The sequence below is a fragment of the Peromyscus eremicus genome, chromosome 20 (genome assembly GCF_949786415.1).
Source record: "Peromyscus eremicus chromosome 20, PerEre_H2_v1, whole genome shotgun sequence".
Classification (NCBI taxonomy): domain Eukaryota; kingdom Metazoa; phylum Chordata; class Mammalia; order Rodentia; family Cricetidae; genus Peromyscus; species Peromyscus eremicus.
This window is the reverse complement of record NC_081436.1, coordinates 21,679,701-21,692,218: the sequence shown is the minus strand read 5'-3', so window position 1 is coordinate 21,692,218 and position 12,518 is coordinate 21,679,701. Positions and strand designations below refer to the sequence as shown.

General features: G+C 43.2%; 1 protein-coding gene across 3 annotated transcripts in view; it reads left to right on the top strand.

The window, feature by feature from the left end:
• The window catches only part of Xpnpep3 (X-prolyl aminopeptidase 3), a 52,484-nt gene extending 40,281 nt beyond the window's left edge, over positions 1-12,203 (top strand). For 2 of the 3 annotated variants that reach the window (XM_059246945.1, XM_059246946.1), the window contains exons 7-10: positions 2,610-2,695; positions 7,008-7,185; positions 9,816-9,936; positions 11,840-12,203. In XM_059246945.1, the coding sequence (XP_059102928.1) occupies positions 2,610-2,695; positions 7,008-7,185; positions 9,816-9,936; positions 11,840-12,006 (552 nt within the window). In that variant the 3' untranslated portion in view covers positions 12,007-12,203. Of the gene's footprint in view, positions 1-2,609; positions 2,696-7,007; positions 7,186-9,815; positions 9,937-11,839 lie in introns of those variants that run through there. The other variant, XM_059246948.1, reaches the window with a different exon arrangement.
• Positions 12,204-12,518: the final 315 nt, after the last annotated feature.

The following is a 12,518-nucleotide window of genomic DNA, read 5'->3' as shown; positions in this document are numbered from 1 at the left end:
TGGGGATGGAACCCAAAGCTTTGTCATACTAAGCAAGCACTCTACCGAGCTGCATTCTAGTCCATACTAGTCCATTAGTTTTCCTTTACCACTAATACACATTTACATAATTTGATCTTATTTTTTAACCTATATGACCTCAGAATGTTTGGGGGCAGGGTGGTGTTGTTGGCAGAATCCTACTCCATAGCCCAGGCTAGCTTAGAATTCTCTTGTAGCCCAAGCCGGCCTCAGACTTGGAGCGATCCTCCTGCCTTGGTGTCTCCCCCAAGTGCTGGCATTACAGTGTACATGGCATGCCCAGCTTTGAAACCATTTTACCTCCGCCTGCTTGACAGCCCTCCCGGTGGCACACAGCTGCCATGTGTCTGTTTCACTGGTGTAGAAGAACAAAGGAGGGTCTAAAGGGTTAAGTCAATTCTCATAAGGCGACTAAGACATCGTGTGATGTCTTCTCACTCTCGCTGGAGTAACCTAGAGGCTTTGTGATGTGATACTCAACGGCTTGAACTCCAAGGCCATGGTAAGCCTAGCCACCTTTCCCAAAAGCTAAACAGAAATTTATAGAAATTAGGACATCACACACCTTTAATCCCAGCACTCGAGAGGCAGAAGCAGGCGGATCTCTGAGTTCAAGACCAACCTGGGACAGAATGAGTTCCAGGACAGGCTCCAAAGCTACACAGAGAAACCCTGTCTCAAAAAACCAAAAAGAAAAAAGAAAAGAAAAAGGACATTACAACATTCTAACTTTTTATTTAAAAACATCATTTGTTTCATAAAAGTGTGACTTAAGTAATAGGGTTTTGGGGGTGGAATTAAAAAGACAAGTCTAACCCTGTAGCCCAGGCTGTCTGCAAACTCCCAGCCTTAAGCATCATCTTGTGTCAACCTTCTGAGAGTAGCTGGAACACCAGGCATATGCAGTGTTTTTTGGGCTTTATACTGTTGTTTGCAGTGCTAGGGGTCAGACTTGGGGTGCCAGGGGTGCTCTACCACTGAGCTGTATAGCGTAAACACAATTGGTTTGTTTTTGTTTTGTTTTTTAAAGATTTGATTTTTATGTGCATGGTGTTATGTCTATGTGAGGGTGTTGGATCCCTGGAACTGGAGTTACAAACAGTTGTAAGCTGGCATGTTGGTGCTAAGAATTGAACCCAGGTCCTTTGGAAGAGCAGCCAATGCTCTTAACCCCTCAGCCATCTCATCAGCCCCACAATTGCTATTTTTAAGTGACTTTAATGCTGTGTGTGTATATATATATATTTTAAGATTTATTTTATGTGTATGGTGTTCTATCTGCATGTACACCTACATGCCAGAAGAAGGCATCAGATCCCATTATAGATGGCTGTGAGCCACCATGTGGTTGCTGGGAATTGAACTCAGGACTTTTGGAAGAGCTGCCAATGCTCTTAACCTCTGAGCCATATCTCCAGCGCTAAATTTTTTCTTAATTTCCTAATGTGATAACAAACATTTATATGTTATTTCCAAATTTACAATGTTAAAAACAGTGTGCTTAGCTGGGCACTTAGTGGTGGCTCACGCCTTTAATCCCAGCACTGGGGAGGCAGAGGCAGGGGGATCTTTGTGAGTTCTAGACCAGCCTGAGCTACAGAGTGAGTTCCAGGAAAGGCACAAAGCTACACAGAGAAACCCTGTCTCGAAAAACAAACAAACAAACAAACAAACAAACAAAAAACAGTGTTCTTTGGGCATTATTGTCTTTGTCCTGGCATATAAGATACCAAGTTTATCCAAGGGACATGTAATAGTAGAATTGCTGGCTTGAAAGATGCACATATTTGCATCTTAGATAATACCAAACATTTCTAAAGTGATTACAGCAATTAAATTTCTTTTCCTAAGCTAACTTTATACATTTTTCTACCACTTTGTCTATTTTACCTAAGTCATGGTCATGTCTAAATCTGCTTCATAATCATAGTTAATATATCTTTTCTCAAAAATAAATCTTACTGGCCAGTTACTTTAAGAAGTAAACATGCGCCGGGCGGTGGTGGCGCACGCCTTTAATCCCAGCACTCGGGAGGCAGAGCCAGGCGGATCTCTATGAGTTCAAGGCCAGCCTGGGCTTCCAAGCAAGTTCCAGGAAAGGCACAAAGCTACACAGAGAAACCCTGTCTCGAAAAAACCAAAAAAAAAAAAAAAAAAAAAAAAAATAGACGTGTCCTGCACCTTTTCATTCTGTTCTATTTGATGCTTCCCCTTGCCTTGACCCTGTCATGTTCTAGGTGATAGTGTGTGATATATCTATCATCGTTCGGACATGTCCATCTCTCCAGCCCCCAAAGACTTTTCTTTTCCACTTAATTTGTGTCTGTGAGTGTTTTGTCTGCATGAGCTCATGGAGATGAGAAGAGGTCATCAGATCCCCTGGAACTGGATTTATGGTTGGTTATGAGCCACCATGGGAGTTTGGGGAAACAAACTCAGTTTCTCTGCAAGAACAAGTGCTCTTAACCACCAAGCCATCTCTCCGGCCGGTCGCGCCCCCCCCCCCGGGGGGGGGGGGGGGGGCAGAAGAAACAACCTGCACTTGTGAGATTGCTGGATCGCTCTCTCCTCCCCTTTCTTTGTTCCAGGATGGTGAGATGGTGCTTCTTGATGGAGGTTGTGAATCTTCCTGCTATGTGAGTGACATCACCCGGACATGGCCTGTCAATGGCAGGTAGGGACTCTACAGAGTAATATGCCCCATGGCATCTTGGGATTTGGTTGGTGTCTAGAGTAAATGGCTCTTATATGTCATTAGCTGTCTTTACAAAGCTTTTAACTGTTTTCGTTTGGGGCTATTTTGTTCATTATGTAGCATAGTAAGGCACATAGAAAGACTTAACACAGCCGGTCGGTGGTGGCGCACACACTTGGGAGGCAGAGCCAGGTGAATCTCTGTGAGTTTGAGGCCAGCCTGATGTACAGAGCGAGATCCAGAACAGGCACCAAAGCTACACAGAGAAACCCTGTCTCCAAAAAAAAAAAGAAAAGGAAAGACTTAACACATGAACCAGATGCACTTTGTTTTGGTATTTGCATTTGTGGTTTTCTTTATTGTTTTTTTTTCCTTCTAACTATAATGCCTTATTCAAGGTACAGTAGAATATCTTCATTGAGTTAACACTCCACAGACAATGATTATAAAATCTCAACAAAATATTAAGAACAGGGCTGGAGAGATGGCTCAGAGGTTAAGAGCACTGCCTGTTCTTCCAGAGGTCCTGAGTTCAATTCCCAGCAACCACATGGTGGCTCACAACCATCTATAATGTGATCTGGTGCCCTCTTCTGGTATACAGGCATGCATGCAGATAGAACACTGTATACATACATAAATAAATCTTTAAAAAAAAAAAAAATATTAAGAACAATTTGAAGCCACTAGAGAATATCCACTATAGACACAAACTTTAAGTCTTTTTATTTATTTATATATATACATATATAGTGGTGGCGCAAGCCTTTAATCCCAGCACTCGGGAGGCAGAGGCAGGCGGATCTCTGTGAGTTCGAGGCCAGCCTGGTCTCCAAAGTGAGTTCCAGGAAAGGCGCAAAGCTACACAGAGAAACACTGTCTCGAAAAACCAAAAAACAACAACAACAACAACAAAAAACTATATATATGTATATACATGTGTGTGTGTGTGTGTGTGTGTGTGTGTGTGTGTGTGTGTGTTTGCTTGCATGTGTGTAATGCCCACAAACCAGAAGAGGATATTGGAGGATATATATTATTGACTCATCACAAAAAACTTTGCTAGAGAGGCACTAGAGCACTCAGTAAAACACCACTGTCTGGAAGCTGAGCAAACAAAACAGAGAGGCTAGTTGCTTCCCATTGAGAGCAGTTGTGCTTTGGATCTGGCCAAGGTGAGAAAAAGCACTCTTCAGAAGAATATAACCCTAAAAGCAACCAGAAAAAATAATACAAATAAGTATACCTAACAGGCCAATAGAGAAGTTAAAAAGGAATGCTTAAAAAAAAATGGAAGGCCTGGCAGGATGGCTTTAGTGGGTGAAGGCACTTGCCACCAAGCCTTGTGACCTGAATTGAAACCATCCTGGAACTCACACAGAGAACTGATTTTCCCAGCTCATCCTCTACCCTCCAGCCCTCCACATGTGCACCATGGCGTGAATCCATCCACATGCACACACAAACACAGAGTAAACAAACCAAAGTTTTTCTTCTAAAAGAAATGTTATTGGCCAAAAAGTAGAAAAGGAAGAAAAACCACAAAAAACAGACACACATACACACGTGCAGAGATGAAGAAGAAAATAGCAAAAATGACAGGACTAAATACAGCTCTGTCATTAATGACACCAAAACTGTTTATAAATGAAGCACCTTTATTTTTTTTTAAAGATTTATTTATGAGCCTGGCGGTGGTGGCACACACCTTTAATCCCAGCACTCAGGAGGCAGAGCCAGGCGGATCTCTGTGGGCTTGAGGCCAGCCTGGTCTACAGATTGAGATCCAGGACAGGCTCCAAAACTACACAGAGAAACTTTAGTCTTGAAAACCAAAAAATAAATAAATAAGTAAAATAAAATAAAAAGATTTATTTATTTATTATGTATACAGTGCTCTGTCTGAATGTATGCCTGCAGGCCAGAAGAGGGCACCAGATCTCATTACAGATGATTGTAAACCACCATGTGGTTGCTGGGAATTGAACTCAGGACCTCTGGAAGGACAGCCAGTACTCTTAACTGCTGAGCCATTTCTCCAGCCTGCACCTTTATTTTTTAATAATTGGAGATGGTCTTGCTATGTGTCCCAGGCTAGCCTCAGACTCAACTATGTAGCTCAGGCTGACCTTGAACTCACAATCTTCCTTGCTTCACCTGCAGTTAACCTGGGAGGCAGAGGAGGTGGATATCTGCAACTTCCAGGGCTGTATAGTAAGACTGTGTCTCAAAAAAACATGTGCCACTATTCCTGACAAAAAGCACCCCCCCCCCTTTTTGTTTTTGTTTTTGTTTTTTTGAGCAAGTTTCTCTGTATAGCCCTGTTCTAGAACTCACTCTGTTGTAAGCTATACTGGCCTCAAACTCAGAGATCTGCCCTCCTCTACTCTGAATGCTGGGATTAAAGGTGTGCACCACTACTGCCCAGCACAAAAATCACTTTAAATAAAAACTATTAAACTCATGAAAATAAAAAGGTGGAGAAATACATTTCCATGAAAACATCGACTATAAGGAAGCTAAAATGGTATGGCTTCTTGATCTTTTGGCTGAGACCAAGAGTAAACAGTGACATTAATACAAACAAAATAGACGTCAGGACAAGAGTGTGGTCAGAAGTAAAGCAGAGCGTGGATGGCAGTGACAGTGGTTATCAGTGCACAGGCTCCTGAAACAGCTCCAGCGTACACAAAGGAAAACGGAAAAGCCTGGAGAGAAATGGGTGGTCCCGTACAGTAGGCGATTTACAGTCTTGTTAATGTATAGGACAAGTGTTCACAGGGATCATGAGATATCTAGCTGCAGACCAAACAAATCATAGTGACAAATATATATTCCCTTTTGGTTTGGCTTTGTTTGGTTTGGTTTGGTTTGGTTTAGTTTTTTTTTTTCTTTTTTTTTTTTTCTTTTTTTTTTTGGTTTTTCGAGACAGGGTTTCTCTGTGTCGCTTTGCGCCTTTCCTGGAACTCCCTTGGTAGCCCAGGCTGGCCTTGAACTCACAGAGATCCGCCTGGCTCTGCCTCCCGAGTGCTGGGATTAAAGGCGTGCGCCACCACCGCCCGGCTGGTTTAGTTTTTTGAGACAGGGTTTTTCTGTGTAGTTTTGGTGCCTGTCCTAGATCTCACTCTGTAGACCAGGCTGGCCTCTAACTTGGAGATCCACCTGCCTCTGCCTCTCCAGTACTGGGATTAAAGGCATGCGCCACCATGCCCAACTGACAAGTAGATGTTAGAGTCTCCAAATAGTAGAGGTCGAAATGGCTCAGTAATGAGGAGTCCTTGCTCCTCTTCCAGAAGACCCATGTCGGGCAGCTCACAACTGCTTGTAAGTCCAGCTCCAGGGGCCTTCTCAGGCACTGCATTTACATGCACAAACCATGAACACATACATGCGTAACTTAAAATAAATACAATCTCTTTTTAAATCTCCAAGTAGTTAGAAAACTGAATATGAGACCAATGTGGTGCTGTGCTTCTAAACCCAGGACTCAGGGAGCCGAAGCAGAATGATAAAGAGTTAAAGATCAGGGGCTGGCCAGGCGGTGGTGGCGCGTGCCTTTAATCCCAGCACTCAGGAGGCAGAGCCAGGCAGATCTCTTGAGTTCGAGGCCAGCCTGGACTACCAAGTGAGTTCCAGGAAAGGCACAAAACTACACAAAGAAACTCTGTCTTGAAAAACCAAAAAAAAAAAAAAAAAAAAAGATCAGGGGCTGGAGAGATGGCTCAGCAGATAGACGAGACCAGCCTGGTCTACAGAGAGAGTTCCAGGACAGCCAGGGCTACACAGAGAAACTGTCTCAAAAAGCCGAGAGAGAGAGAGAGAGAGAGAGAGAGAGAGAGAGAGAGAGAGAGAGAGAGAGAGAGAGAGAGAGAGAGAAGAATATAGCTGAAGCAAAAATTTGTGACTTTTGTTTTTAGGCAGGATCTCACTTAGTAACCCAAAACTATTGGCACATTTACTGTATAGCTCAGGCTGGCCTCAAACTTACAGTCCTCCTGCCTCAACCTAATGAGTATTGGGATTACTAGTCCTGTACCACCATGCTCAATTTTGAAGTTGATAAACTTTAAATGTTTAAACTGGAATGGAAAGTGGTAGGTACTTGCCTAGCATTCACAAGGTTTTGGGTTCAAACTGTAACAACGAGAAATAAAAAGGAAGAAAAGGTTTAAATCAGTGATGTAAACTTCCACCTTAAACTATGGAAGGGCCAGCAAGATGGCGAGCTGGGAAAACAGCTGCTGCCAGGCCCGTCTACCTGACTCGCATTCATTTGCTTTCCTTTCCGTAGGTTCACCGCACCTCAGGCAGAGCTCTATGAAGCTGTTCTAGAGATCCAGAGAGCGTGTTTGACACTGTGCTCTCCTGGGACAAGCTTGGAGAACATCTACAGCGTGATGATGACACTAATGGGACAGAAGCTGAAGGATCTGGGGATCATGAGGAGCAGCAAAGAAAGCGCCTTCAAGGTACCCCCTCCTCTCCACCCAGTCCTTGAGAACAGCCAGCATGCTGCTCAATTGTTGCCCCACTTAGTAACACGAAACAGACTTAGGCACTGTCTTTGCAATTCTTTGTAAAATGGATTTAGCTTTACCATGGATTAAAACAAAGGAGGTGAGTACTTATTTTTGCCAGAAGATGGCAGCACATTCTGAGTCATTGCGTGCCAAAGCATAAGTGCAGTACTCAGAAAACAAAAAATGAAGTCTGTCCAGGCAGGGTGGGAAGGAACACAGACAAGGAAAGAAGGTTAACTTCCTGGGGACTCTGGAGGTCAGAGGGTGTTTATTGGTTTAGTTACATTATTGAGACTTAGCAAAAGCTACATCTTTAATGGGTTTTGTCAGTATCTAAATGTATGGTATCCGTTATAATTGCAAAAATCTGAGTCACACAAGCATTAGACATCTTCTATCTCCAAGTTGAGACTTCCAGGACTCCTATTAGCAGAAAAAAAAGTTATAAATTCCCTGTGCCGAGCCAGCAAATATTTAACTAACTGGTAGAAATATCTAAGCCAGTGAATATACAGTCATGCCTATTCCACAATTTGATGTTGGATACTCAGAGTTTCCAGAGTAGGCTACCCAAGAGAGATGTGTGAGTTATATCTTATTTTTTATGTCATTGATGGTGTGGTCATCATAACCTAGGCTGGTCTTGAACTCCTGATTCTCCTGTCTCCACCCAAAAGTGTGCTCATAGTTTGTATCTTCCTTCTTTGGTTGGTTGGTTGGTTGATTGGTTGGTTTGGTTTATCGAGATAGGGTTTTTGTATGTAACAGTGCCAGCTGTCCTGGAACTCACTTTATAGAAGACCAAGCTGGCCTCGAACTCACAGATCCCCTGTCTCTGCCTCACAGGTGCTAGGATTAAAGGCGTGCAGCACCACTGCCCTGCATGTCTTCCTTGTATGACTTGAAAGGATAACAACATTGCTGTCTGCCCTTTCTCAAAAAAAAAAAAAAAAGGAGATTCTCCTGTGCTAGGGATCAAACTGGAGACCTACATATGGTCAGCAAATACTGCTGAGCTTTATCCTCGTGCCAGAAACAGTTTTCTTTTGTCAGTTATTGCTGGTGTTCCTTAGCCTGTGTTAAATAAACTTAACAGAGGAATGAGAGGCAGTATAGTAAGTATGCTAATGGCACAGTTGCATAGAGGAAGTAACAGTTTGCCAGGCTAGACTTGGCTCAGTGAGTAAAGTGCTTTCCAGTGCAAGTGTGAGGACCTGAATTCCAATCCCCAGCATCCACTTAAAAAAGTTGGTATAGAGGCTGGAGAGATGACCCAGAGGTTGGGAGCACTGGCTCCTCTTCCAGAGGACCTAAGTTACATAGAGGCTCAGGAACATCTGTAACTACAGTTCCAAGGGATCTGATACCCTCTTCAGGCCTTTGAGGGTACTAGGTGCATGCAAAGTATACATACATACATGCAGGCAAACACTCATGCTGGTAAAAATTAAATAACTCTTTAAGAAAAGAAGACTGAGCTGGGCGGTGGTGGTGCACGCCTTTAATCCCAGCACTCGGGAGGCAGAGATAGGCAGATCTTTGTGAGTTCGAGGCCAGCCTGGTCTCCAAAGCGAGTTCCAGGAAAGGCACAAAGCTACACAGAGAAACCCTGTCTCGAAAAACAAAAACAAAAGAAAAAAGAAAAGAAAAGAAGACTGGGCAATAGTGGCTCATGCCTTTAATTCCATCACTCCAAGGTAGAGGCAGTTGGATCTCTTGAGTTTGAGGTCAGCCTGGTCTACAGAGTGAGTTCCTTCCAAGACAGCCAGGGCTACACAGAGAAACCCTATCTCTTTAAAAAAAAAAAAAAAAAAAAAGACTAGCCACAGCAACCTGTTCCCATAATCCCAGCACTGGGTGGTGGAGACCATAGAAACCTCTGGGAAATCTCTGCAAGTTCATCAAGAAAAAAAAGGGGGGGGGAGTGCAGAAATGACAAGAGAGTTCCATTTATAAAGTCACGTGCCATCAAGCCTGATGGCCTGAGTTCATTCCCCAGAACCTACATGCTGGGAGGAGAGAACAGGTTGTGCTCTTCCCTCCCCGTATATTAGGCATGTACACTCACACAAAAACACAGCCAACGAAACAAGGTGGGGCTGGAGAGATGGCTCAGTGGTTAAGAGCACCGGCTGCTCTTCCAGAGGACCTGGGTTCAATTCCCAACATCCACATGGTGAGCCACAACCATCTATAATGAGATCTGATGCCCTCTTCTGTCATGGAGGCATACATGTAGGCAGACCACTGTGTACATAATAAATAAGTCTTTTTTAAAAAAGAAAAGAAAGAAAGAAACAAGATGAAGTTCTATAGAGAAAGACAGCCACCATCAACTCCAGCTTCAATAGGCACGCTCGTGTGCCTGTGTACCTGCACACAGGTGCACACACCACACCACACTACATCCCCCCAAAAGTGGCAGTTTGTCACGTCTCTTAAACATTAGTCCAAGGATAGTTTAAATATAAATGGCAGAAACTGGTAGTTATTAATACCACATCTCACTGGTTTATCGATTTCAGTTTATCCATGTCAACTCAGTGTCCTAATAATACTGTGGTAATTACCTTTTCCAGGCTGCTCGGAAATACTGCCCTCATCATGTTGGCCATTACCTTGGAATGGATGTCCATGACACTCCAGACATGCCTCGCTCACTCCCTATGCAGCCTGGTATGGTGATCACAATTGAACCAGGTGAGGGACGGGTTAACCCTGAAGTATACATTGCTTATTTTTATTTACAGACTATAAAATACTTAGGTTTGTCTTGAGTTTCCTTGTTTAAGATCACACGCTTTAATTTCACTCCTCCAATAAACAACAGATGGCAAGTCCTTTCTGTAAGTTGATATAAGAAATAAATCTTTTTTAATCCTGCCTTTGCCGGGCCAACTTGTGATAGTCTCACAGTTAGTCGTGGTGGGTTGTAACATCCTGCTACCTCCAGTGCACTACCCACCGTTACCCCACGGTTACTGCCTCAGGTGAGTGCCTAGTGGGCAGAGTGGAAGAGTGGAGTGGGGACCACAGTGGGTGCAGAGACTGTGAGGACAGCTGGCTGCTTAAACAACGATGCTGCTTGCGTTGTAAGAACAGGACCCAGAGTTTGAAAATTGGGTGTGTTGGGACTGATAAACGTCTTTTTACATTATTTATTTGTTTGTTTGGTTTTTGTTTTTTAGGGTTTGCTGTTTTGTTGTTTTTGCTTTTCAAGACAGGGTTTCTGTATGTAACAATCCTAGCTGCCCTGGAACTCACTCTGTAGACTAGTCTGGCCTTGAACTCACAGAGATCCCCCTGCCTCTGCCTCCCTAGAACTGGGATTAAAGGCATGCACCACCACTGCCCGGCAATAAATGTCTTTTTATACTAGCCTATGAAAGCAGTCAGTTGTGTTTTGCTCTGCAGCATTGGAGGTTGTTCTGGTTAGTAATGGCTGCTACAGTTGCTGGTCTTTTTATCAGAGTATCTGAAGAAATTTGCAGGTTCTTTTGTTTGTTTGTTGTTTTGTTTTGGAGACAGGGTTTATCTGTGTAATAGTCCTGGCTGTCCTGGAACTTGATTTGTTTTTTTTGTTTGTTTGTTTGGGGTTTGTTTTTTGTTGTTGTTGTTGTTTTGTTTTGTTTTTTTTGTGGAGCTGAGGATCGAACCCAGGGCCTTGCGCATGCTAGTCAAGCACTCTACCACTGAGCTAAAACCCAACCCCAATTGTTTGGGGTTTTTTGGGTTTTTTGGTTTTGGTTTTGGTTTGGTTTGGGGTTTTGGGGGGGGGGGTTGGTTTTTGGTTTTGGTTTTTGGTTTTTGGTTTGGTTTGGTTTTTCTTGTTTTGGAGAGAGGGTTTATCTGTGTAATAGTCCTGGCTGTCCTGGTTTTTCAAGACAGGGTTTTTCTCTGTGTAGCTTTTGGAGCTTGTCCTGAAACTCACTTTGTCGTAGACCAGGCTGGCCTCAAACTCACAGAGATCCACCTGCCTCTGCCTCCCAAGTGTGTGCACCACCATCGCCGCCCAGCTTAAATATGTTTTAATACACTTTATGTTTTTTTACTTCATTTTGGGTTTTGTTTTGTTGTTGTTACCTTTGAGACAGGACTTAACTGTTTATTGTAGGCTGGCCTTTAACTCATTATCTAGCCCAGATAGTCCACCTCAGCCTCCTAAGTTCATATGTGTGCCACCACAGCTGACTTCATACTATATTTTAATCCAATAGCCTTTCTTCAGAGGATTTTTAGCAAGGGAAGATGTACATTTATATAATCTGCTGATTCGTAATGTATATAACGTATTTGTAAATTAGTGACTTTCTTAAACCACTAGACCATGACAGAATTACATGGTATTATCGTAGTTGAATACAGTTTGTAGTCTACTAAAAAAATGGCTATAACAGTAGTAATCCTAGCTAATGAGTTCCGCCTTGACTGAGCTTCATGTACACAGCTCTGCTGTGTGCAGTAATTCATTTAATTCTCACAGCTCTAAGGTAAGTGCAGTGAGTACCTTTCAGAGACAGATGAGGGAATTGTAACAGAAGTGAACTTGCTTCTGATCCACTGGTTACTGTCACTGGTCACAGCCCTTCTCTCTCTTCCTTAGGCATTTATATTCCAGAGGATGACAGAGATGCACCAGAGAAGTTTCGAGGTCTCGGAGTACGGATTGAGGATGATGTCGTGGTGACTCAGGACTCACCTCTGATCCTTTCTGCAGATTGTCCCAAAGAGATGAATGACATTGAACAGATCTGCAGCAGGAGCTCTTGACCCCACTGGAGCCGGTACATCTCAGGTCCAAGACTGGCATCCCAGCCTGTGTGCGCAGTCAGTGTCTCTGTGGGGGATTAGACCCAGGTTCCATGGGGAGTGCACAGCTGTATGATGGATGTCCCTGGATATGAGGACATTTTCATGTTAAATAGATGTAAATCTGAAATGGTAAACTCTGGAACAATCTGTTACTAGGACTTTAGCAACATTAATTCTGAAAAGTTAATGATCAGAAAGTTTAACATGTGGATGTAAAGTACAGTTTTGGTTGTGTACCCATGCATTCCAGTTAACACATTTCAGCAAAAAAATCTTCTTTTCAAGTTCTTCTCTTCCTGCTCTTGTACTAAGATCCACATCCTATCCTAAGATGCTTGTGTGATGCCTGTATTTTTACTCTTCACCAAAGTCTCTGACTATGCTAAAAGCTACCTTTCAGTGTTCCAAGTGGCCAGTACTTATCTTCCGTGATCTCTGCCTCCCCAGCCAAGTTTTTCACATCAAGTGGA